The sequence below is a fragment of the Bos indicus genome, chromosome 25 (assembly GCF_029378745.1).
Source record: "Bos indicus isolate NIAB-ARS_2022 breed Sahiwal x Tharparkar chromosome 25, NIAB-ARS_B.indTharparkar_mat_pri_1.0, whole genome shotgun sequence".
Classification (NCBI taxonomy): Eukaryota; Metazoa; Chordata; class Mammalia; order Artiodactyla; family Bovidae; genus Bos; species Bos indicus.
Window position 1 is genome coordinate 21,140,519 of NC_091784.1, and position 26,826 is coordinate 21,167,344.

The 26,826-nt window shown below is 41.8% G+C and overlaps 2 protein-coding genes across 8 annotated transcripts in view; both read left to right on the plus strand.

Annotated features, from left to right (window-relative positions):
- LOC109578495 (transmembrane protein 180-like) overlaps window positions 1-3,592 on the plus strand; it is a 43,393-nt gene extending 39,801 nt beyond the window's left edge. For all 5 annotated transcript variants that reach the window (XM_070779790.1, XM_070779789.1, XM_070779791.1 and 2 more), the window contains one exon: window positions 926-3,592. In XM_070779790.1, coding sequence (XP_070635891.1) covers window positions 926-1,058 — 133 coding nt within the window. In that variant the 3' untranslated portion in view covers window positions 1,059-3,592. The remainder of the gene's footprint in view (window positions 1-925) is intronic.
- Window positions 3,593-21,273: 17,681 nt separating this feature from the next.
- The window catches only part of METTL9 (methyltransferase 9, His-X-His N1(pi)-histidine), a 49,959-nt gene continuing 44,406 nt past the window's right edge, over window positions 21,274-26,826 (plus strand). The window contains exon 1 of one of the 3 annotated variants that reach the window (XM_019987745.2): window positions 21,274-21,333. In XM_019987745.2, coding sequence (XP_019843304.1) covers window positions 21,289-21,333 — 45 coding nt within the window. In that variant the 5' untranslated portion in view covers window positions 21,274-21,288. Of the gene's footprint in view, window positions 21,334-23,215; window positions 23,634-26,826 lie in introns of those variants that run through there. The other 2 variants (XM_070779793.1, XM_070779792.1) reach the window with 2 other exon arrangements.

The following is a 26,826-nucleotide window of genomic DNA, read 5'->3' on the forward strand; positions in this document are numbered from 1 at the left end:
TAGAAACTCAGTTTTGCACCATTGGATAACCAGTCCTGAACCCAATGCCTAGCACATTAATAATCACACAATACCTATTTTTTAAATGAGTGAATGATACATAGGTTCTGGTAATATCAATAGGTTCTGGTAATATCAACTGATTCTGGTATGAAATATAACAAACCACCTCCTTTTCTTGTACCATATAGTTTGACCTTTCCACTTATCTCCTCAATTGGCTGAATTAATGAGGTGCTGTTTTAGATAGCCCAAGTAACCAAAGAGAAGCTGCAAACCATATAATCAGCCCCCAAATAACCAGGAGGCCTCTTTTGCTGTGTATGATTTGAATGAAAAAGTATGATCTACTAAATATAATAGGCATATTGGGCTTAATAAATGATGAGAACCATAGGCATCTTGGGCTTAATGAAGTTCTTGGCAGAAAAAGTTGTGTCATTTCTTAATATTATTATTAAGCCTGGTTTCCTCTCATAATCTCAAATTGTGTAGAAGGGAAGTCAGTTTAGTAATAAAAATGAATGCCCAGCTCCTGCCTCTTTGAAACTCTCTGGATGGTGATTTCAAGACGAAAGTGATATGAGTATGTAGATACACATATGCATTGTACCACCTCCACCTCTGTCCTCCTGCGCCCAGTGTGGGGCCCTTCACTGTGGCCACAGCACTACTCCGCAGGCATTGTGATCAAAGGAGTACGTATCAGCCTCCCCTGGTATAACCCACCGGAAGGTAGGGATTATTTACTTATTCAGTTATTTGAAAGAATCAAAATTATTTGATAAAAAGTTACATTTACTTTTTAAATGGACTCAATAGATATCAAAACTTCTCTGAAACTTCTTGTTGTATAGCTTTGAGTTAATAAGAAAAGAAGCCACTGGAGAAACTAACTGTGTTTCAATATTTTTTTCCCTCTCAGTACAATCTTAGATCTTCATGAGGCCATGTTTAATTTGATTTGCCTGGTCCCACTGGGCATCGCAGCAATTCAGATCCTGGTTTGGAGCCCATTCTCCATCAGGAAGAAGACAGACTACACAGGGGCCTTCTGAGGGTGACACCAGCCATTACAAGAGTCAAATGAACTTCAGTTGCTTGTTTTCATAGAGTTACATTATGCCAGAGGGCAAAACTGTTCTTTATAACCTCTGATTTGTTTAGGAAAAAAATAAAACAAACAAACAAATAAAAGTCCATCAAATGTAGAAGTTTTTGACTCCATAATAAGAATGTTAAATATGGGGACTTCCCTGGTGGTCCATTGGCTAAGACTCTGTGCTCCCAATGCAGGGGGCCTGGGTTCGATCCCTGGTCAGGGAAGTAGATTCTATGTCCTGCGACTTAAGATTCCACATGCCACAACTAAAAAATTTTGCATGCCACAACTAAGACCCAGCATAGCCAAATAAATAAATAAATATTTTTAAAAGAACGTTAAATATGAATTAAGTTGGCTGTTTCCAAGTGGTCTAACTGCCTGAACACAACCTTTCACTCCTTACCCCTGAATTGCTATATGAGTTGCTTTGGGTCTCCCAGAACTTACCTGACTATGTGTGCCACTTTCTTTTATTTTTTTTTAAAGCCCCATATTGCTTATTTGACTGATTTTATTAGTGATACATGCCCCCCGTTTTCATTAAGTAATACTTTATCACCATTGTCTGTAGATTTCCTGTGATTAATAGTCATCAGATTTGGGAAACTCAGGGACCAGGATTAGAGGACTCATATAGTCCAGATTTATGTGGTTCACTGTCTTGGTTGCAGAGCTTTTGGTTGTGAAGAGGCAGGAATTCAGCTGTCTTAAAGAGAGGTTTCCGGTAAGGATGCAGTAGATAAATTCATGGGCATCTGGGACAGGAAATAAAACAGGACTAGAGGGGAGAGTCAGGGTGCCTTTGATTGTTTCTGTCACCTTCAGTCTTTTCTCTCTCATTGTCTCTCTGTCTTCTCTTCTCTCTCTCAACTGGCTGAGAACCAGAAATTTCAGTTCAGTCACCCACCTTCATCTAACTGACTCGAACTCTGTGCGCCTGTCTAGATTCTCTCATCCAGGAGTGATAAGACACATCCAGCATGAGACATTGGGACACACTGATGTGATAGAAATGCTTAATGATTGGCTCTATGGGAAAAAAGTAAGCATATATACATATGTCATTTTATTATAAATTTTACTGATAAAAATATGTACAGTATATGACTTACAAATCATAATAAAACATGACTCCTTTTTTGGAAATTCCATCTACCTATAATTTCAGCATGACTTGCTATTTCTTTTTCTTTTTCCTAATTTTTTGGCCACAGGGTGAGTCATGCAGGATTTCGGCTCCCTCACCAGGGATTGAACCTGTATTGCCTGCAATGGAAGAACCGAGGCTGAACCACTGCACTGTTAGGGAAGTCCCATAACTTGCTATTTCTTTCAAATTCCATATTCCATTAGAAGTTTCTATAATTGGCAACAAAAATCATGAAATCAAAACTATGGATAAATGCTTGATTATCATTCAATTCCAAAAAAAGTCACCCATGTCATTAACCAAGGAGTGTAGTTCCAACCTAAATATTGTTTTATATTTTGTTTATGTTAATGAGTAAGACAAAACAAATAATGAAGACACACTTCAGAACTGCACTCAGTCAGCCACGACATGAGCAACCTCTTTGATTAATTGAATGATAGGTTTTTAGTACTGGAAAGAATAGTTCTGAATTTCTCATATTTTCCACAGTGTACCAGCTACAGACATGACAGTTTTGAGTTTAATCTGCATTATTTTGGGTTAATCTGCATTATTAACATTTTATTGCTTCCTTAAATCTAGTCCAGGGGTCGGCAAACTATCACTCCTGGGCCAAATCCAACCTTTGGCCCATTTTTGTACAGTAACAGGCTTCCCCAGTGGTGCAGTGATACAGAATCTTCCTGCTAATGCAGGAGACAAAAGAGATGCGGGTTTGATCTCTGGATCAGGAAGATCCCTTGGAGTAGGAAAATGGTATTCTACTCTAGTATTCTTGCCTGGAAAAATTCCATGAGCAGAAGAGCCTGGCAGGCTATAGCCCATGGGGTTGCAAAGAGTTGGCCATGACTGAGCACACATGCACGCATGAGATCTAAGCATAATTTTTACATTTTAAAGGCTTATAATTAAAACTATGCAACAGAAACTGCATGTGGTTGCAAAGCTTAAAATACTCTTTGGCTCTTCACCAAAAAAGTTTGCTGACCCCTGGATTAGACAATCAACAAAACAAAGCAGAAGTTTACACTAATTTTCATGGTGTTAATACATCTAACATGGCTAATTTCAAGCTACAAATGTAATATCAGTGAACACAGATTTGAGAAGTGCTAAGTAGCATACCATTGTAAAATTAGAAAGCAAAACAAAAATCATAATTCCATATACACATGTCATATCACATATACACATTCTATCACATATAGAATAGACATTAATAACATTACAGAGAGACTTCCTTGGTGGTCCAGTGGTTAAGACTCCATGCTTCCACTGCAGGGAGTGTGGGTTCAGTCCCTAGCTGGGGAACTAAGATCTCACGTGCTGCAAGGTATGGCGAAAAAAATAAAGAATAAAAATAAAAAATGAATAGTGTTTTGAGCTCTCACCTCTGTTTTTAATATAATGTGTATATATATATACACACACATATGTATATACATTTAATATAATGTATATATATGATTTTATATATATATATATATATATATAAAATCACTGTGGATGGTGACTGCAGCCATGAAATTAAAAGATGCTTGCTCCTTGGAAGGAAAGCTATGACAAACCTAGACATCTTATTAAACAGCAGAGACATTACTTTGCCAACCAAGGTCCATATCGTCAAAGCTATGGTTTTTTCCAGTAGTCATGTATGGATGTGAAGGTTGGACCATAAAGAAGGCTGAGTGCTAAAGAATTGATGTTTTCTAATTGTGGTGCTGGAGAAGACTCTTGAGAGTCCCTTGGACTGTAAGGAGACCAGTCAATCCTAAAGGAAATCAACCCTGAATATTCATTGGAAGGACTGATGCTGAAGCTGAAGCTCCAGTACTTTGGTCACCTGATGCCAAGAGCTGACTCACTGGAAAAGACCCTGCTGCTGGGAAAGATTGAGGGCAGGAGGAGAAGGGGGCAACAGAAGATGAGATGGTTGGATGGCATCATCTACTCAATGGACATGGGTTTGAGCAAGCTCTGGGAGGTACTGAAGGACAGGGAAACCTGGCATGCTGCAGTCCATGGGGTCACAAAGAGACGGACACAGTTGAGCTACTGAACATCAATATGTATATATGGACTTCCCTGTTGGCTCAGCCAGTAAAGAATCTGTCTGCAATGCAGGAGACCAGAGTTTGATCCCTGGGTTGACAAGATCCTCTGGAGAAGGATATGGCTACCCATTCTACTATTCTTGCCTGGAGAATTCCATGGACAGAGGAGCCTGGGAGGCTACAGTCCATGGGGTTGCAAAGAGTTGGACATGTCTGAGTGACTAAGCATGCATCCATGCATAAGTTTATATATAATTTTAAAATAATGGCCTTTTAAAAATCTAGCTTGAGAATTCCTGAAAAGTTAGCAATGGCTCTCACCAGCTAGCTTACCACTGGGTGTACTTCACAAAAGGACTGTCTGTGTTGCTGCTACTTGGTCTGTGGGTGGGCATGTTCAATAAGAAGTGTAAGGGGTGTAGGTGGAATAGACCTGATTCATATTCTGAGTTCTCTGATTCAAGCCAGGCCTTTGCAGTAAGAGAGTGCAAAATGGTACAGTTCCTGAATTTGTTTTCTTTTTGCTTTCCCTGAAATCAGCAAAGTTCTATCAGGGCCTGGAGACGGGGAAGGCCAGAGATGGTGATGTTGATGGCATTATCTTCCAGCAAGATCTGTTAATCATAAATTCACACACTTAATCTTAAAAGGGAAGCTAAAGATTGTGAAGAAATTTGTATTTGTGTAAACTGTAATGTGCAGCATATCCTGTGAGGAGAGAATCAGTGAACTTGAAGATACATCAATGGAAATTAGAGGCATACCTCAGTCTACTGTGCTTCACTTTATTGCACTCCACAGACACTGCTCTTTTTATAAATTGAAGTTTTGTGGCAACCCTGAGACAAGCAAGTCTATCAGCATCATTTTCCCAGAAGCATTTTCTCACTTCTTGGTAATTCTTACCGTATTTCTAAAATTTTCATTATTATATTTGTTATAGTGATCTGTGATCCGTGATCTCTGATGTTACTATGCAAAAACATTACAATTCTCTGAAGCCTCAGATAATGGTCAGCATTTTTTAAGCAACAAAGTGTTTTAAAATTATGTACATAGGGTTTTTTAAAAATTTGTATTGGAGTATAGTTGACTTACAGAGGAGGGCATGGCAACCCAGTCCAGTATTCTTGTCTGGAGAATCCCATGGACAGAGGATCCTGGGAGGCTATAGTAGATAGGGCCGCAAACAGTCGGACACGACTGAAGTGACTTAGCACGCGTGCATACAGTTGATTTACAATGTTGTGTTAGTTTCAGGTGTACAGTGAAGTGAATCAGTTATATATATCCACTCTTGTTTAGATTCTTTTCCCATATAGGTCATTACAGAGTATTGAGTAGAGTTCTCTCTGTAATACAGTAGGTTCTTATTAGTTATCTATTTTATATATAGTAGTGTGTACACTGAGTTTTTGACATAACGTTATTGCACATTTAACAGACTACAGTATAGTACGCGTCCCTGGTAGTTCGACAGTAAAAAATCTGCCTGCAATGCAGAAGACCTTGGTTCAATCCCTGGGTTGGGAAGATGCCCTGAAGAAAGAAATGGCAACCACTCCAGTATTCTTGTTTAGAGAATTCCATGGACAGAGGAGCCTGGAAGGCTTCAGTCCACCGGGTCACCAAGAGTCGGACATGACTGAGTGATTAACACTTTCACTTTCACATACTGTAGACACAACTTCTAGATTCACTGGGGAACCAAAAAATTCATGTGGTATTCACATTATTATGGTGATCTGGAACTAAATCACAAGATCGCCAAGACATACCTGTATTCAAGCTGAAACACACACAAGAAAGAGGAGACAGAGAAAATAGAATACCCAAGATATTTGGGACAATATGGAGCAGTCAAACATACATTTGAATGAAATGCCAAAGAAAAGAAGAAGAAAAAGAGACCAGGTCACAAGAAATGTTTAAAGAAACAATAATCAAGAGTTTGTTATTTGTTTGTTTGTTGTTTTCACATAATAAAAGACAGCAAACCAAGAAACTCAAGATCCAAGTAGCTCAGAGAACCAGGATAAATAAAATACCAGGAAGAATATACAAACAAACTTATAAGGCAAAACCATATCATATGATGGACACATCAATATGAGGGACACATTTGATCATTTTATCAAACTGATAAAAACCAAAGATAAGGATGAATTATTGAAGGCAGCTAGATAAGTAAGACATGTTACATACAGAGGAACAAAAATCAGAATTAATAACCGCACACTGTAAGTCAGAAACTATTAAGACTTAAGACAATGGAATAATATCTTGAAAATTTTGAAAGAAAAAAATCTGTTAACCCAGAATTTTATACACAGTGTAAATGTCTTTAAAAGTCAAGGGGAAATAAAGACTTTTCAGACAAACAAAAGCTGAGAGAATTCAGTACCAACAGACCTGCATTATATGAAATGCTCAAGAAAGTTACCAGGTAGAATCCTGGATCTTTACTAAGAAATAAAAATCTCTGAAAGTGATTAAAATGAAGATAAGTATAAAAGACATTTTTTTCTTATTTTCAATCACTTTAAAAGGTAAATGAGGATCCCTCATATGTTTACATACCACTGGAAAGTGGTAATGCCAGTCTGGAATACAGTTTTGCGGTTTCTTATTAAAACTAAACGTGCAATTGTCACGCAAACCAGCAATTGCACTCTTGCGCATTTATCCCAGAGAAACAAAAACCTTATGTTTAGACAATAACCTGTGAATGACTATTCATAGCAGCTTTATTCACAATAGCCCCAAACTGAACAGCTCTGATGTCCTCCAACAGGAAAATAGTTAAATAAACTGTGATACACACAACCCATCAAATACTATTCTACAGTAAAAATGGTACAACTTGGATGACTCTCCAGGGAATTATACTGAGCGAAAAAAGCCAGTCACAAAATGTTGCATACTGTATGACTAGTTTATGTAACAGTTTTTAAAATAACAGAGTCTTAGAAACGGAGAACAGATTTATGGTCTTTGGGGGTTTGGGACAGGGTGAGGAGGTAGAGAAATCGGCGTGGTTACGAAAGGATAATGTGAGCAATCTTTGTGGTGATGAAACTGCTCTGAATCTTGACCGTGGTGGCGAATACGTAAACCTATATGTGGCAAAACTGTATGGAGCTAAACACACACACAGACATAAAGTAAGGCTGGGAATCAGAATGAGATCAGTAGATTGTATTACTATCAGTGTCGATTCTGGTTGTGATATTATACTACAGCTTGCAAGATGTTACCATTAGAGTAAACAGGGTTAAGGGACACGAATCTCTGTATCATTTCTTACCGCATGTGAATCCACAATTACTTCAATAAAATTTTCAATAAAAGGTGATTGACCATCTGAAGTAAAAGAGCAGTCATGTATATAATGTATTATAGAATCACAGAATATGCAAAAATAAAATGTAGGAAAAAATACCCTAGAATATGGGAGGAATGGGGTGTCATAAGATTCTTACGCTAGGTGGGAAGAGATACAATATTTTAAGGTAGAATCTAATTAATTAAAGATTTTAATTCTAAACTCTAGGGCAATTATTAAACACATATTTTTAAAGTGAGGCACAAATAAAAACCAATAGTGGAGATACAATAATAAGAATTACTCAACTTAAGAGCATCCAGAAAAAGAGGAAAATGCACACAGTTGAAAGATATACCACGTTCATAGCTTAGAAGAATTAATATTGTTAAAATGACCAAACCAAAGTTATCAAGATTCATTGCAATCCCTATCAAAATACCAATGGTATGTTCCACAGAGTTAGAACAAATAATTCTAAAATTTGTATGAAAACACACAAGACCCTGAATAGTCAAAACAATCTATGGGTGGTTGCCAGAGGGGGGAGATGGAGGAGAAGAGAAATAGGTGGAGGCTGAAAGATATAAACTTATAAACTTTCAATTACAAAATAAATTAGTGTTGGATATGAAATGTACAGTGTGGGGAACATAAGTCAATAATTATGTAATATCTTTGCATGGTGACAGATGGTAATTAGATTTATCATGGTGATCATTTTGAAGTGTATAGAAATATAGAATCACTATGCTGTATACCAGGAACTGACATAGTGTTGCATATCAAGTATAATTCAAAAGCAACAAACAACCTCATGGAAAAAGAGATCAGATTTGTGGTTGTCGGAGATGGTGGAGGGGAAGGGGAAGTGGGGATTGGATGAAGGTGGTCAAAAGGTACAAACCTCCAGATGCATGCATTTATGCTAAGTTGCTTCAGTTGTGTCTGACTCTTTGTGATCCTATGGACTGTAACCTGCCCGGCTCCTCTGTTCATGGAACTTGCCAGGCAAGAATACTGAAGTGTGTTGCCATGCCCTTCCGCAGGGAATCTTCCCTATCCAGGAACTGAACCCACATCTCCTGCATTGGTGGGCAGATTCTTCATCACTGAGCCACCAGAGAGGCCCCACTGAAAGATACTGTTAAGAAAAAGAAACGATGAGCCATAGACTGGGGAAAAACATTTTCAAAGTTCATCTTTTTTAAAGGACTTGCAGGTAGAATAATAACTCTCACAACTAATGAACAGATAACAAACAACCCAATTTTAAAAATGGACAAATACTTGAACAGACATCCCACCAAAGAAGATACACAGATGGAAAACAAGTACAAGAAAAGATGTTTAACATTGTTGGTCATTAGGAAAATCCAAATTAAAAACCACAATGAGATATCACTATGTAACTATTAGAATGGCTAAAACAAAAGCTAATAATATGAGAATTCCCTGGCAGTCCAGTGGTTAGGACTCTGTACTTTCACCACTGTGGGCCTGGGTTTGATCCCTGGTCAGGGAATAGGATCCTGCAAGCTGCATGGCATGGAAAAAAAAAAAAAGAAAATCCATATTTCAATGAACAGAATTTTAAAATACAAGCTAATAATACTGCATGTTGACAAGATGGTGGAGCACCCAGAAACACTCATGCTTCCTGGTAGAATTAAAATGGTCCAGCTGCTCTGGGTTTTGGCAGCTTCTTATAAATTTAAACATACACTTGACATGTACCGCAGAATTCCCACTGCAAGCTATTTGCTCAGAAGAAAGAAAAACAATGTTTGCTCCAAATATGTACACATTTGTTTATGGCTTTATAATTACCCCCCTCCAAACTAGAAACAAGTGTCCTCCAGTTGGTCAGCTGGCGCACAAGGTGTGGGACGTCTACTCAGTGGAATGCTACGCGTCAGTGCAAAAGCGATACTGCTGATACCAACGACAGCATAAAGGACTGTCAGATGCATTATGCTAAGTGAAAGAAGTTAGACTTAAAGATTATCTACTGTACGATTCCATTTACATCACATTCTGGAGAAGGCAAAACTATCAGGGCAGCAAACACCTGAGTGGTTGCCAGGGCCCGAAGGCGGGGAGACAGCTTGGCTACAAAGGGACACAGGGATTTTAGGCAATGGAAATACCCTGCATTTTGATTGTGGTGGCAATGTTCAAATCTTACTAAACATCAGGGAATTCACAGTAAAAACTCTATGAATGTAAAGTATGTGCAAAAGCCTTCACTCAGTATGCAGGACTTAACCAACTCTGGAGAATCCACACTGGAGAGAAACTTTTTGAATGATGATCTGTATGCGGGTGAACTTTTAGTCAGAGCTCAGAACCTGTAATATATCACAGAATTCACTCAGGGGAAAAACCTTACGAATGTGGTGAGTATGGAAAAAACTTTCGATTGAACTCAACCCTGATCATTCCTCAGAGAAGTCACACTGGGGAGAAGCCCTATAAATGTGATGAGTGTAGTGAAGCCCTCAGTCAGCACTCAGGCTTAACACAAGTTAGGAGGGAAGCATGGAAACCTTCTAAACCAAGAAAACATATGTGTGATGAGTGTGGGGAGACCTTCACACAATTAACTGGCCTGAGAAATCACAAAAGAATCCACATGGGGGATAAGACCTACCGATGTCCTGAATGTGGCAAGGCTGTCACAAGGGTATATGTGGATGTTATTCACTCAGTCATGTCTGATATATTTGGGACCCTATGGACTATAGCCCACCAGGCTCCTCTGTCCATGGGATTCTGCAGGCAAGAATACTAGAGTGGGTTGCCATGCCCTCCTCCAGGGGATCTTCACAACCCAGTGATGGAACCCAGGTCTCCTGCATTGCAGCAAGATTCTTTAACTACTGAGCCACTGGGGAAGCCCCTTCACAAGCGGAGAACATCTTTCTGAACATCAGTGAATGCTTCTCCTTGTTATGAATTCCCTGATGTTCAGAAAGAGTGTGGCAAAGCCTTCAGTCAGAAGTCAGGTCTTATTCATCATCTCAAAATCCACACACTAGAGAAACCTTTTGAATGTTCTGCATGTGGGCAAGCCTTCAGCTTCAAATCTCAATAAACACAAGAGAGTCCACTCTGAGGAAAAATCCTATACAGATAAATATTGTGGGAAGGCTATAGGCAGAGAGCAACACTGATCCAGCGTCAGAGAGGCCACATCCTGCTAAGCCCAGCAGTGGCATGACTGAAGTGAAGCTTGCAGAAGCTCAGTTCTGATTAGGCCCCAGAGAATACACTGAAATGAGTCCTTGCCGAGGTATTTGAGACAACTTCAAGTAGAGTTCAGAATACTTTTTAATTGAGATAAAATGTTTCTTGAACTTCATTATTTACAGAACTTCAGTGATACCAAACTGAAAACTTGTTTAAAGGTTATAAATGTTGGTTGTTGCTCAGCTGTGTCAGACTCTTGGCCACCCCATGGACTGCAGCACACCAGGCTTCCCTGTCCTTCACCATCTCCTGGACTTTGCTCAAATTCATGTCCATTGAGTCGGTGATGCCATCCAACCATGTCATCCTCTGTCGTCTCTTCTCCTCCTGCCTTCAATTTTTCCCAGCATCAGGGTCTTTTCCAATGAGTCGGCTCTTCGCATCAGGTGGCCAAAGTATTGGAACTTCAGCTTCAGCATCAGTGCTTCCAATGAACATTCAGGATCGATTTCCTTTAAGATGGGCTGATTTGATCTGCTTGCAGTCCAAGGGACTCTCAAGGGTCTTCTCCAACTACAGTTCAAAAGCATCAAATCTTTGGTGCTCAGCCGTTTTTTTTTTTTTTTTCCCCTACCCCTCTCAGCCTTCTTTATGGTCCAACTCTCACATCCATACATGACTACTGGAAAAACCATAACTTACTATTACAACCCTTGTAGGCAAAGTAATGTCTCTGTTTTTTAATATGCTGTCTAGTAATGCTCTGTTTTTTAATATGGTCATTGCTTTTCTTCCATGGAGCAAGCATCTTTTAATTTCATGGCTGCAGTCATCATCTGCAGTGATTTTGGAGCCCAAGAAAATAAAGTCTGTCACTGTTTCCATTGTTTCCCCATTTATTTGCCATGAAGTGAATGCGCTGGATGCCAAGATCTTAGTTTTTTGAATGCTGAGTTTTAAGCCAGGTTTTTCATTCTCCTCTTTCACCTTCATCAAGAGGCTCTTTAGTTCCTCTTTGCTTTCTGCCATAAGGGTGGTGTCATCTGCCTATCTGAGGTTATTGATATTTCTCCCGGCAATCTTGATTCCACCTTGTGCTTCATCCAGCCCAGCTTTTCTCATGATGTACTCTGCATGTAAGTTAAATAAGCAGGGTGACAATATACAGCCTTGACGTACTCCTTTCCCAATTTGGATCCACTCTGTTGTTCCATGTCTGGTTCTAAGTGTTGCTTCTTGACCTGAATACAGGTTTGTCAGGAGGTGGTCTGGTATGCCCATCTCTTTAAGACTTTTCCAGTTTGTTGTGATCCACACAGTCAAAGGCTTTAGTGTAGTCCATGAAGCAGAAATAGATGTTTTTCTGGAATTCTCTTGCTTTTTCTACAAATGCTGGAAAAGTTGAGAATTTGGAAAAATAAGCATCAACACGAAATTTACCTGGGATTACCTTTGTTAAATGCAATGAAGTGTCAGTTAATACAATGAAAGGGTACACAAGGGCAATTGTAAAAAAATAAAAAATTGTAGACTGAATTCATTAGTTTTTATGTTTTGCTTTTTCAAATCATTGATTTCTAACGAGCCTTAGCCTAGCCGAATGTTGAAATTGCTTCTGTTAGTACAGTTGAGGTCACTGTATTCAAGAGCTTGGAATATGTGAGATGAGCTGCCTGTTTCCCTTCTACCTTGGCTACCTAACCAAACCTCTGACCAGAACTGGTGGCCTCCAGACCCTCCCTGATCCCCACACCCAGAACTAGCATTTCCTGGTGAAAAAGGATGTGTTATATTCTAAGTGACGCTTCTGGGGGGCTCAGAGGTAAATAATCCGCCTGTGAAGCAGGAGACTCAGGTTCGATTTCTGGGTTGGGAAGATCCCCTGGAGAAGGAAATAGCTACCCACTCCAGTGTTCTTGCCTGGGAAATCCCGTGGACAGAGGAACCTGGCGGGCTACAGTCCACAGGGTTGCAAAGAGCTGGACACGACTTAGTAACTAAAGAACAACAGCAGGTGGGCTTCCCTGGTGGCTCAGACGGTAAAGAATCTGCCTGCAGTGCAGGCGACCCAGGTTCGATCCCTGGGTTGGGAATATCCCCTGGAGAAGGGGATAGCTACCCACTCCAGTATTCTTGCCTGGAGAATTCCATGGACAGAGGAGCCTGGTGGGCTACAGTCCATGGGATCGCAGAGTGAGACACAACTGAGCGACTAACACACACACAGAGTTGTTATGCATTTGTCAAGACTCATAAATTGTACACTACATAGGGCGACTGGAAAACATTTACAGACTATAACATTTGTTTTCATTTTATTTTGGGAAGATTGTCCTAAAGCAATTACACAAATACCATTTAACTTGCTATTTAGAAATGCTATTTTCCTCTTTTGGGTTATCTGCACATTTAAAAAAATAACTGCTTCATTAAAGGATAATTTCATGGACTTCCCTGGTGGCCTAGTGGTTAAGAATCTGCCTGTCAATGCAGGTGACATGGGTTTGATCCCTGGTTTGGGAAGATCTCACATGTTGTGGAGCAACTAAGCCTGTGTGCCCTAACTACTGAGCCAACACACCACGACTAGAGAGTGGTCCCTGCTTGCCACAAACAAAGAAAGCCAACGTGCAGCAATGAAGACCCAATGCAGTCAAAAATTAAATATCATGACTTTCGAATACTTTTAATTAAGGTGCATATTGCTTCTGCTAAGGATCTCATCTTTGACTTCTCCCTGGTGAAGCATGTTGAAAACTCTCTATTTACAGCAGGATTCTGAATCAACACCTGGAATGGCCCAAGAAACTGCATTTAATCAGCATCACCAGGGAGTCTGAAACTTGTGGTCTAAGGATGGTTAATTACCGCTAGGAGGCAGTAGAGCTTTGTGTGAAGAAAGTGGGTTCTCAGATCCGACTGCCTGCTTTCAAGCCATGCTTCAGTTGCTCGTTTGCTGTGCAATGGAAGCTTTCTGTGCCTTAGATTCTTTTCTGTAAGAAAAAAAAAAAAGATAACAGTAGTATCAACCTTATTAAATTGTAGTGAGGATTAAAAGTGTTAGCACAAAGCCTGGTGTCTGGCACATGCTGTCCTGTTAGCAGCACGTGTGATACTCCGGCAGTGCTGTTGTAGGAGGCTCCATTTCTGGAACAGTGAGGCTGAGGTTCAGACGGAGAATTTCATGTGGTTCTACCACAGTTTCAGAGTGCTTTTCCTCCAGGTACTTTCTAGGCGACTAGGGAAGCCTCACACAGTGAAACAGCAGGTCGAGGTAAAGGAGAGGGTGATGGATACGGGGTGGGAGGAGTCAGAAGTGCAAGGACTTTGGTTTCAGGTCATAAGGAGCTGACAATTAGTCAAACACATCACTCTCAAAACAAAAAATATCTCCATTTCTAAACTTTGTCACAGTTATGTACTATTTGAAGGACACTGTTTGTCATTTATCTTATAGAGTGTTACGCAACTCTGAATTTATGAGATCTGTTTTTAAAGTGTGGGGGGAAACACAGAAAATTATACCACTCCTCTTGTATACTATGTAAGTAAACACAGAAAATTATACCACTCCTCTTGTATACTATGTAAGTACAGATATGTTTATATTAGCCTTTGGGAAAAATCCACAGAATTGATAATTCACAAAAGAAAGTAAGCAAAGTAGCAGATCCTGTAACTGGCAGAGACTTTAAGAGTCTCTGATCCAAGTCCGTGACCTTACGTACGGGTAGTCTTTATTAATCTCCAATTTTACAGACAAAATGATTAAGGTTATACGATTTTCCAACGTCACACAGAAAGTATCAGGATTGTAACTAGAATTTTAACTTCCTGCCTCCTGCAGTAAATATTCATCCTGTTTTTGATGGTAAAGATGAGGGCTGAACAAACTGATACGGGGACGAGGGACTGGGAGGGAGTCTGTGGTGGGACAGAAAAGGCTTTGAATAAGAACCATAGGCATCTGAGAAAGCCTCATTCCCATACACTGTGTGTTTCAGGCAAGTGAGGGCTGATATTTGTTGGGTGAGGGAAGGCTGACTGGTCATCATCATTCCCATAAGGAGTATGCTGTTGTTCAGTCACTCAGTTGTGTCCGACTCTGTGACCTCATGGACTGCAGCACGCCAGGCTTCCCTGTACTTCACCATCTCCTGGAGTTTGCACAAATTCATGTCCATTGAGTCAGTGATTCTATCCAACCATCTCATCCCCTATAGTCCCCTTCTCCTCCTGCCTTCAATCTTTCCCAGCATCAGGTCTTTTCCAATGAGTCAGTTCTTTGCATTGGGTGGCCAAAGTATTGGAGCTTCAGCTTCAGCATCAGTCCTTCCAATGAATATTCAGGGTTGATTTCCTTTAGGACTGGCTGACTTGATCTCCTTGCAGCTCAAGGGACTTCTCTAGCATCACAGTTTGAAGGCATCAGTTCTTTGGCCCTCAGCCTTTTTTATTGTCTAGCTCTCACAGCCATACATGACTTCTGGAAAAACCACAGCTTTGACTATAAAGACCTTTGTAGGCAAAGTAATATCTCTGATTTTTAATATGTTGTCTAGGTTTGTCATTGCTTTTCTTCCAAGAACAAGTATCTTTTAATTTCATGGCTGCAGTCACCATCTGCAGTGATTTTGGAGCGCAAGAAAATAAAGTCTGTCACTGTTTCCATTGTTTCGCCATCTATATGCCATGAGGTGATGGAACTGTATGCCGAGATCTTTGTTTTTTGAATGTTGAGTTTCAAGCCAGCTTTTTCATTCTCCTCTTTCCCCTTCATCAAGAGGCTCTTTAGGTCCTCTTTGCTTTCTGCCATAAAAGTGGTGTCATCTGCATATCTGAGGTTATTGATATTTCTCCCAGCAATCTTAATTCCACCTTGTGCTTCATCCAGCCCGGCATTTCTCATGATAAGTTAAATAAGCAGGGTGACAATATACAGCCTTGATGTGCTCCTTTCCCAATTAGGAACCAGTCCACTGTTCCATGTCCAGTTCCAACTGTTGCTTCTTGACCTGCATACAGGCTTCACAGGAGGCAAGTAAGCAGTATGATGTAGGTAAATTCATCACTGTCTGAGGTTTTATTGTTATAGAAACTTAATACATTGCTACATTGAGAATGGAATCATCTCTAACAGGAAGTTAGCATGAATAAAACTCACAGACCAATGCAGAAAAAAAAGCCCCAAACCTATTTATTAATTTATATTCTGACACAAAACTATCATGGGATAGATGGGTATTTATCCCCATCAGCACATTTTCATGCTCTATAAGGAATACAACATGTGGGAATGAGGGACATGGCAGTTCAGGATGATGTTAATGGATGAAGTCATGGTGCTTGAGACAATGAATGCGCCCATCTCCAGCTACACAGAGTGGTACCTGCTGCTTGGAGCAAAGCAGACCTGACTTTGGTCTCCTGGGCTTATGGTGGAGAGCCACTGCGAAATCCACCTGCCTTTCCACTTCCTAAGGCTGATCCAATCCTCTCCATCTTCCACCCACAACGAGCTGTTAATTCTTAGTATGTTATTACCCTCCTTCAGTCAATGTGCAGTCAAGTCTTGGCTTGGGGACCTGCCTTTTTAAACGTGACTTTGCATCACTTTGCTCTAACCTGTTGTGTGTATTGGGTTAGAGCACATAACCCAATTTGTGATTCTCAGCAATTTTATTTTCCAGTTTCCAGAATTTTTGAATGCAATTTTATGATTGACTCCATGTACCACCAACCATGTAAAAAAAAAAAATCTGACAGTTTTTTCTTGAAACATCCTTAAACATATGTCAAAAAATAACTTATTCCTGATGCTTGTGTCCAAACAGACACACAAGTTCCAAATTAAAAAAGCTAACAAATGTTAGATGTCCTCAAATATGACATGAGTTACCAAGTGTCAAGATGAAAATACAGTCATGTACTTACAGACATGGGCTGCTATTTATAGACAACAGTGGAGAAATTCCAGTCCATGAATCAAACAAAGGGTTGGAGATTCTAAAAATGAATCTATCGTACTATCAAACCCTACAGGAATAACCCAGATTTATTTTCCTGAAGACTTACTCTACTGAATAATCATGATGAGCATTGTAGATGTGGTGAAAATAATCTATAAATGTCTCCTAATGAAAGCAAAAAAAGATTTCACAAAACCAAGGCAATTTGTTTACATTGTTAAGATGTCTGAAAAGTAACAAACTTGGCTCCAGTATCATTTATAGTTTTGGTTATGAAACAGATCATTCTTGGAGGAAGAACAGCCTGTTCTATATTCATAGATACCAAACTTCACTTTAGTGAGCTTCTTGAGCAAAACTGGCTTCTCCCAGAGCCCCCTGCCCCACCCCACTTCCTCTCGGGCCTGGTGTGGGAGGCAAGAGGGGAAGGTGGGATTTGAGTTCTGTTGGCTCAGAACAAGTCTCTGTGGTGGAGGAAAGGCTGCTGTCATATGTAAAACTTTTTTTTTTTTTTTTTTAAAGACTTGAGCATAGAAAGCTAATGAACATGGAAATAAAGTTTATTCCCTGATGGCTCAGATGGTAAAGAATCTGTGTGCAATGCGGGAGATCCGGTTCAATCCCTGGGTCGGGAAGATCCCCTGGAGAAGGGAATGGCAACCCACTCCTGTATCCTTCCGTGGGAAATCCCATGGACAAAAGAGTCTGGTAGGCTACATTCCATGGGATCGCAAAGAGTCAGACACAACTGAGCATCTAACACAACAACAATTGTAGAAGAGCTTAAGAGCTGCTTTCAGTATCTACTTTGTCAATTTTAGGGAAGTATATGGAACAATTGCAGGGTTCTCAAAATCTAAGGTTTTGGTTATCTAATAACTGAATGCCTTTCGCCTGGATTTAATGATTTGTGCACACAGTATGTTTAAGGAAGATCCCAGGCTAAGTCGTAAGACAAACTCACATTAGTTGTGGCTACTAGCAAATCAATCACAGTTTTCACAGAGAAGGGAGATGGTTCTGTTTGATTTTCAGGCTGATTGATTGCTCAAGTATTAACTTTCATAAACGTATTCTTTTTCATTTTTTAGACCAGTTTGTGGTTGTGCAAGATAAAATAGTGGTCTTCTCTCATGTCAGCAGAGATGTGGTTTTGGGGTATGTTATACAAACTATTTAAGATACTTAGGTTTATGTACAGGCTTCCCAGAGGGTGCTAGTGGGAAAGAACCCACCTGCCAATGCAGGAGACATAAGAGACATGGCTTCCATCCCGGGTCAGGAAGATCCCCTGGAGGAGGGCAGGGCAAACCACTTCAGTATTCTTGCCTGGAGAAGCCCATGGACAGAGGAGCCTGGCGGGGCTATAGTCCATAGGGTCTCACAAAGTCGGACATGACTGAAGTGACTTAGCACATGTTTATGTACATACGTACATACACGCCTTGTCTACTATAAAATATTTAAAGCTTTAAAAGCTTTCTTAACATACCATGCAATTTTTTCATGTATTTCATATAGACCATATGTTTGAATATTTTAGAGCCACAAAATAAGAAGGCTTTATATTTTCAAAATCAGACTATGAAAACACAGTGGCATGAAGTTACGGGGTGAGTTGGGTGGAGAGGAAGCAGCCTTTCACAGGATCAAACCCACACACATGCAGAAGACTGCAATTAAGAGGCCAAGGATAGGGATGTCTTGAAAATACATGTAAAACAAGATGAAAGAAGAGTTCTGAACCTTTGAAAATGCCCCAGAAAGTGAAGGAAAACAAGTCTTCTCTTTTATCAGAGCTCCGACTCAGACCTGCTGCTGGAAAGACCTTGCTGGGTTGAAATATACATTTAAAGAAATAACATATTTTTCCTTTAAGTGGATCAAACTATTACACGGGCAAATTTCTTTTAGGGATCCTAGAAGCAGTAGCATACATTTACAACCTAAGTACACAGGTGGCTTACTCTGATGTTCGCAGCCCAGAGGACTCTTAGAGGTACCTCACGTTTTTATCCCACAATTACTGGTATACCTGTAGTCCAGAGGAACTTGGGCAACTCGGAAGCTCTCAGGCTTAGCAAGGAGATGTCAAAACGAGGGCTGCAAAGCCACACTTCCTCTGGACAGCTTTCATTTTTCTAACCATGTACACTTCTTTTGTAGCACACAGCAGACTGTAGTGAACTATTCATTTTGTGATTACTTGCACCCACAAAGTAATCCTCCCTCTTAAATAGTAAGCTCTGAGGATGTCATTGTGTTTCTTTTGCTTTCCTCTCCATTTAGTCCAGTGCCTCATGCCTTGCGTCTACTCAATAAATCTTCTTGCCAATGTGAAAGTGGCAGTTCTTGGTCTTTCCAACTTTATCCCTGACATCAATTGAAACAGGTATGAGACTGCCATGGGAGGGAGGCTGTGGGGTCCAGAAGGTTCTAAGTAGGTGAAGTGCTGTGGCTGGCACAGAGGTGATGCAAACGAGCCAGCTGGGAAGAGGGGCAAAGGTTTTCCTACTAAGAAGGTAGGCACGCCTGATAAGTACATAAACTTGAGTTTGCTGCCTGATTTTTGGATTCTTAGGCTTGAATGTTAAGCAGTTTTGTGTTTCATATTCCTTTCGGACACTTTCATCCTCACTCTCTTAGTTTAGTCTCAGGAAGAGGTCTGGGAATAGACAGAGGAGGAGGAGCTAACATCCTGGGCTCTAAGGGAATGTCTTATGGAGGGTAGCTTTGCAGAGATCAGTCACATTGGGAATAAGCATCGTTATTATGATAACCTTGGTTGAGTTTTTACAGTTTACAAGGCATTCAGATCATCTGATTCTCACAGATGTGTTGTGGACTAAGTGGTTCAGAATCACGTGTGTGTGTGTGTGTGTGTGTGTGTGTGCACGCTCAGTCGTGTCTGACTCTTTGCGACCCCGTGGACCACAGCCCGCCAGGCTCCTCTGTCCATGGGATTTTTCAGGCAAGAATACTGGAGTGGGTTCCCATTTCCTCCTCCAGGGGATCTTCCCAAGCCAGGGATCAAACCCGCATTTCCTGCACCTCATGCATTGGCAGGTGGATTCTTTACCACTGAGTCACTGGGGAAGCTCTCAAAATCATGGCCCCAGTTTACAGATGAGGAAAGGGAGGTTCAGGAGAGGGTGAATTATCCAAGTTATAGTGAAAGCAAGAGAAAATTAACATTTTTGGAGAACTTACTATGTCCTGAGGCACTACACTAAACACTCTATATAACTTTTTTACTTTTAATTGGAGGATAATTGCTTTACAAAATTGTGTTGGTTTCTGCAGTACAACAACGTGACTCAGTCATAGGTATACATATGTCCCCTCCCTCCTGAACCTCCCTCCCACCCCATCCCACCCCTCCAGGTGGTCACAGAGCCCCCGGTGGAGCTTACTGAGTTACACAGCAACCCCCCACTAGCTATCCGCTTTACACACGGTAATGTGTAGGTTTCACTGCTACTCTCTCAATTTGTCCCATCCTCGCCTTTCCCCACTGTGTCCAAAGTCTGTTCTCAATGCCTGTGTCTCTATTCTTGCCCTGCAGATATGTTCATCAGTACCATTTTTTTCAGAATCTGTACGTGTTAATATATTTGTTTTTCTCTGTTTGCACTTTCGCCTTAGCTTACACTTTATCAGAGGCCACAGTGACGTCATTGCATATGCCTGACATCATATCAACAAAGTTCAGATAAGAATCCGTTACATTTACTAATATAAAAAAAATTTATTGAATACATTTACTAATTTCATTTTTTTAGAGGTACTCATTGCTTAATAACCACAAGGAACATCCACTGAATACACGGGGGGAAACTTGCACCTTTCTTATACTCTGCAAAATATTAAGAAGCATAAACACAATCTAAGCCCATGAAAACATGTGATTATACTCTTTTTAGATCATTATCTCTTCAACAAGATGACAATGAGCAACAATGGCAGCACATTCTGTGTTTCTCTACAGATCCAGCTCTCTCTATATAGGTTCTCTTCCTAATTGAAAAGAGAACATGAAAATGCCGTAAATTGCAGCCGATAAGAACAATTACAACCAAGAGCGCCCTGCCTAGAGTTCTAGATAGGAAAGTGATCCAGTCAAGATTTGGGACCTATGCACAGAGCTGTGACCCAAGCCAGACACCTGATTCCTGGTCAGGGGAACACTGAGCAAAGCCCAGCACAGAAGGTGTCATTTATGTGTCCTTTGAATATCACTGCATTTCAAGGTCAGAAAGAATACTGGCTCTTAGCTGGCTTTTTGTGTTATCTATGCCTCTTCCCCTCTCTGTGATGGATGACTGAGGTTTTAATATACAGCCAGTGACATTCTAGTCGATGTAGGAAAGGGGCAGTCCCTGAGGGCAATCTGAACTTCTGCTTAGTATATTTACTCTTGCTGTTTTCCTTCCTCCTCACTTGTAATTCAGGAGGCTCTCTGAGAAGGGAGAGACAGCAAGGCTTCTTAGATGGATCGAAGGACTGTGAGCTGGGATACCAGGTTCTATGAAAAGGTCTGGTATTGAATTTGTTCTGCTACCTTTAGGCAAATCATTTGATCATGCTGTGCTTTGGTTTCATCCTGTGCTTGCTAAGTGTAAACAACATGTAGTTGAATATTCTGTGATTATTATAGAGTATTTAAATGTGAGACTGATTTATTTTTTCCAGGCCACCTGCTCAGGTCTGAAGTGAAAATCTGCTTCTTTGAGATGCTGGGCTTCGTGGCAGTCAAATGACCCTAAACCCTTCAGACAACAGCAGCCATCTAGTTGCTGCTTCTCAGTTCATCAGGCTTACTCTATAGTTGAGGGGCTTATTTTGTGGTCTCCTTTGTTTGCAGAAATGAAATATGTCATTCTATACATTCATGCTGCTTTTACAGCCCCCTGCCCAACCCGTCTCACCTCCTCTAAAAAGATGAAGGCTTTCTTTGGCACAGAGTTGCTGTACCTGTGACACTGATCCTAAGAGGCAGTGGAGAGAGATGACATCGAAAACTGAATTATCTGAGCTTGCTACTATAGTTCCTTTTTGATGATTTGGGTCAGGACCACTAGAGGTTTGAACTAGATTTAAAGGTGCAGGCTCTTTGGGATTTTGGCAGGAAGCAGTTAGGGAGTATGCTGGAAAGAGAACACAAAGTACTCTCCTCCTCTCTGCCTTTTTGGTTTGTTTGTTTGTTATAGCCTGTGTTACATTAGGCAACAAGATGTTCCTGTTAGTGAAAGGTGCCAAGCTGAGGTTCTTAGAAGCTAATAAAAATGTTTGTGGATAAGGAAGGGTTTTGTTCCTCATCAGTGATCACCATGACACTTTTAAATAACCATCTCTGAAGTGCACAAATGGAGTTAACAGAAAGGCTTCTTTTGTTTTGAATTAAAATAAAATGTATTACATGATGTCTAGTGCATTTAAATTAGAAGCATTTTCTAAACAAACCTACAAGGTGTTAAAGGGATAGGCCCCATGAAATGTTTGACTCCTTACTTGTAGCTTTGGTGGCAGCAGGAAGAGCTTCAGACACAGGAACACAGTGTAACCTTTCAGTTTTGAAACGTTGCTAGGTCTTCCTGTGCTATAAATGATCAAAGACACATCTGGGTAAATATTGCTTGCAAATCTTAGTTGGCTTGACGAGTACTGGATCCAACTTCCGTTTGTTAATTCAAGGAAACGAGCACGCAGGGACTCGAATTAGGGGTTTTCATTCTTGGACAGGGTCATCAATACACCAGAACATAACTTGCAGGTGCCCCAACTGCAGAAGCTTCCAACAGAGGCAGAGTTTTCGCCGATGCCTCTTAGAAACAGGTAGCCAGCAACCTGCCAGGCTTGAGGAACTGGGTGGGGAGGTGGGGAGGAGTTGGCGGTAACATTTTGCACTTAGATTTACGTCTACTGTGCAGCTCTTGCGAAGCAGGGTGTAGGTCCTTGGGGTGGAGGTCTGGCTGGTTGGCTGTAAATGTGAATAGGAAGCCATGTAGCTTGGCAATTATGTTAAAACTGGCAATCTCTGTCTCTGGCAAGGACTTCGCTGTATGAATGTACGAAGGGGATGAGGGTCACCCAGGGGTCAATCTGCACAACCTGGAGAAAAGTCCCGCCCAGGGGTGGATGAGGGGCCCAGGGGCAAAGACTAAGGCGACGAGAGACCAGAAGAACTGCAGACACTACCTTGGAGGGACGGGGAGGCTTCAGTTACCGCCTTCGGAACGATCACCCCTGGCCTAGAAGTATTAATATTAAAATCATTTAGGCCATTGTAAGGAGCCGCAACCAGACGGGAGGCGGGGACGCGCGCCAGGCGGATGCGCGCTCCCTTTGTCCCACCTCCCGGCCGGCTGGCTCTTTAGGCCGAGGGAACGCGCTTTGGAGAGAACGCGCCGCAGGCGTTGCGTTTGTGCTCCGGGTGGAAACTGCCTTCCGCGGCGGCGGCGTTCCGGGGGCGGAGAGGACCGGGTAGGCGGGAAGGTTGAGCGCCGCCCGCTCCTCCCCACCCCCTGCCTCGGCCCTGAAGGGGCTGGATGGGCGGCGAGTCGGGCGCGATGGCTCGAGCCTGGGCGGCGGCGGCGGCAGCGGCTGGAGGCGGCGGCGCGTCCTCCTCCTCGCCCCGGCGGTGATCGGAGCGAGCGGCCGCAGGCCCCCGATGAGACTGCTCGCGGGCTGGCTGTGCCTGAGCCTGGCGTCCGTGTGGCTGGCGCGGAGGATGTGGACCCTGCGGAGCCCGCTCACCCGCTCCCTGTACGTGAACATGACGAGCGGCCCGGGCGGGCCGGCGGCGGCCGCGGGCGGCAGGAAGGAGAACCACCAGGTATGGAGCCGAACCCGAACCGGGCCCGGCGGGGCGGGGGCGGGGCGGCCAGCCTTCCCGCGCTCGGCCCGGCTATTGTGCGGGGTGTTGCGGCGTGAGGCACCCCCGGGCCTCGCCCCGCCGCCCCGGCCCCTCGCAAAGTTTCCCCCCCACCGTCTTCTGGGCCGGGCGCCCGGTCCGCGCCCCGCGGCTCCTTTTGTTCGGCGGATCGCGAGGAGGACGACCTCCGGTTTCCCTCCCGGGCCCCGGCGCGAGCGCCCGGGAGCCCCGCATTGTTCCCGGGTCCCGGCCGGTGATTGCAGACGCTCGGCCACTTCGGCGTCCGCTCCTGGCGGCCGGCCGGAGGAACTTTCGGGCCGGCGCGTGGCGACCCATCTGGGGACCCATCTGGCACCGAGGCCTGAGAACTGAATGACCCGACCAAACCCATTATCCCCGACAGCTTCCATCAGCCCCGAGTATCACGCCGAAAAGCCGGTCCCTCTTTTTGTCTGGTGAATCTCTGAACGTACAAAGGTGCCATAAAGAAATTTAGCCTTGCAGCGTGAGCCATTTAACTCTCTGGGCTCGTTTGGGTGACATTTTCCCTAAGCACTTAAAAATGTGTTTGATAAGTCGTCACTCCTCTCCTGTCGAACCTTCTTCCCCTCCTACCTAAGAGAGAGATTATCTCCTTCAAACTTTGATTTTGGTATCTGACCGGAGAGATGTGGTAACAAGAAAGGTGATGCAAGCTTTCACTGGAAGGGTTATTAGAACTGGGCAGGAGCGAATTCTTTAAAAGAGTTGTAGTTGTGCACCGTGAACGATGACGATGTGGCTGGCTGGATAGTCTTTTTCATTATCTTAGTTTTGTGCCCCTTGTGCATTTGCAGAATTAAGAGTGAGGTCTTTCGTGTTTGATTATAATGTAGTTTGCGGTTAACATGACATTGAGAAGAAAGCCTCTTGGCTTTTGAACTCTGCCGGAGTGTTGGTTTATAATAGCTAGCAGTTATAGTACATTTTGCTTTCCCAGAGAGCGGTAGCTAATTACTCCCCATCTTGTGTCATCATTTTCATAGATTACTTTTCCTACGATGCCAAGTGTTTACCCTGAAGTTGATTTCATGTGTTCTAATGAAACTGAAGAATTATCTAAGGAGATAAAACAATCCATTCAGAGAAATAGTGTTTAGTTTTTATTTAGAAAATATTTGTAGTGGGCTTTTTCTATTTTTAAAGGAAATTATAAATGTCTATAGAATTTTTTTGTAATCCCACAGCTATTGTACTAATACTTTGTTAATCACTCCAATGATATTGTTCAGTTCAGTTCAGTTCAGTCGCTGAGTCGTGTCCGACTCTTTGCGACCCCATGAATCGCAGCACACCAGGCCTCCCTGTCCATCACCAACTCCCGGAGTTCACTAAGACTCACGTCCATCGAGTCAATGATGCCATCCAGCCGTCTCATCCTCTGTCGTCCCCTTCTCTTCCTGCCCCCAATCCCTCCCAGCATCAGTCTTTTCCAATGAGTCAACTCTTCGCATGAGGTGGCCAAAGTACTGGAATTTCAGCTTTAGCATCATTCCTTTCAAAGAAATATTGTTAGGAGTGTACATAAACTTACTAGGTGACCTTAACCTGTAAAACCACATTCTCTGCAATGGATTAGTCATTTTTAGAGTTGTACTGTAGTGATAATGTTTGGTTACTAAGATATATATATATCTCGAAGTAACATGGATAATGATGTAAAACAGTGAGTAGAAATGTCATCTTTAACAGCTGGTAGAAATAAAGTTCTGGGTAGGATAAAAAGGCTTATTTCCATTGACATGGAATTATAGTAGAGTCTCTTGACTATAGATATTTATTATAACACTTGAGATTACTGATACTTCAGTATACTTGATGTTTTCAGTGCTCATAAAAGAAATGGACATATTATAAAAACTGAAAAACTGTTTAAGTCACTTGATTTTTATGGGGCCTAGGTAGAATTATAGCTGCAGACAGCCTCAGACGATGGCCTAACAAGACATCTCAGAATGTCTTCAGTTGTATACTTTTTAAAAGTTGGATCTGTCAGGTTCTAAGGAAAATTAATACTGGTTTCCAGTACCTCCTTTGCTTCATTATGTTTCTAAGATACTCAAGTATGTGTAATAAGTGTGTGTTTTAACCAGTTGAACATAACAATTTGGGCAGCTAGTTTCTCCAAATGAAGACTGATCTGGTGCTTTTTGAATATTGAGTAGAAGGGGGAAGATTGGCTCTTTTCCTTAGAACAGTCACTCAAGACATTATTTTGAGTTGATGCATTCACATTATGAAAATATTGTCCATGAATAAAAGATTAAAGTGAACAAAAGAGATGTTTATGGAAACCACAGTGAGATAAATGAAATAGGAGACTGTTCTCTCTGCCCTGGCTGAGTTGATGATTTGTTATCTGCTTTATGTTCCAGGATCCTTATAAACTTTGTTGCTTATGAAGTAACTTAACTCTAAATGCTTTCCCTCCCTTCAAGTTAATAGTTTATACCAGGTCTTCTGGTGTTCATTTGGGTATGTGGGTTCCATAGCCAGCCATCTGGATCTTTTGCAGTTGCATGGAAGTAGGGTTATGGATTTGATTGAACTATACTTACAAGTTTTCCTTATGTTTGATTAAGAAATTATGGTGGTGGATTCTGTGTTTAAAAGAGAGATCTTAGGCAGTTTGTTCATTAAAAATAGCTATTTACTTCTGAATCCTGGAGAGGCAAGGCTCCTTTGGGCTAAAGCAGCTCTAAACCATAGTCACAGCACCATTTTAATACCTTGGTTTGGTGTGCTTGGTGTGCTAGTTTCATAGCTGGGATTTGTGTTTCATTTGGGGCAAGTGAGAAGGAAGGGAAGGGGTTTCTCAGCACAGATCGATATGGCTTGCCGGCCAAACAGGCACCACTGACTTTTTTGTACAGACTGTAAAGTGAGGGGAAAAAAATTTTTTTTAAGAAGTTTGCTTCAGAGAAAATTTCCAGTTTTCTTAATCAGCATCACATTCTTAATCACAGATTGAAAGCTGGGTACTTTGACTTACTTGGAAGAAAGTGAGGCAGGTTGGAGAAGGAAATGGCAACCCACTCCAGTGTTCTTGCCTGGAGAATCTCAGGGACGGGGAAGCCTGGTGGGCTGCCGGCAATGGGGTCGCACAGAGTCAGAC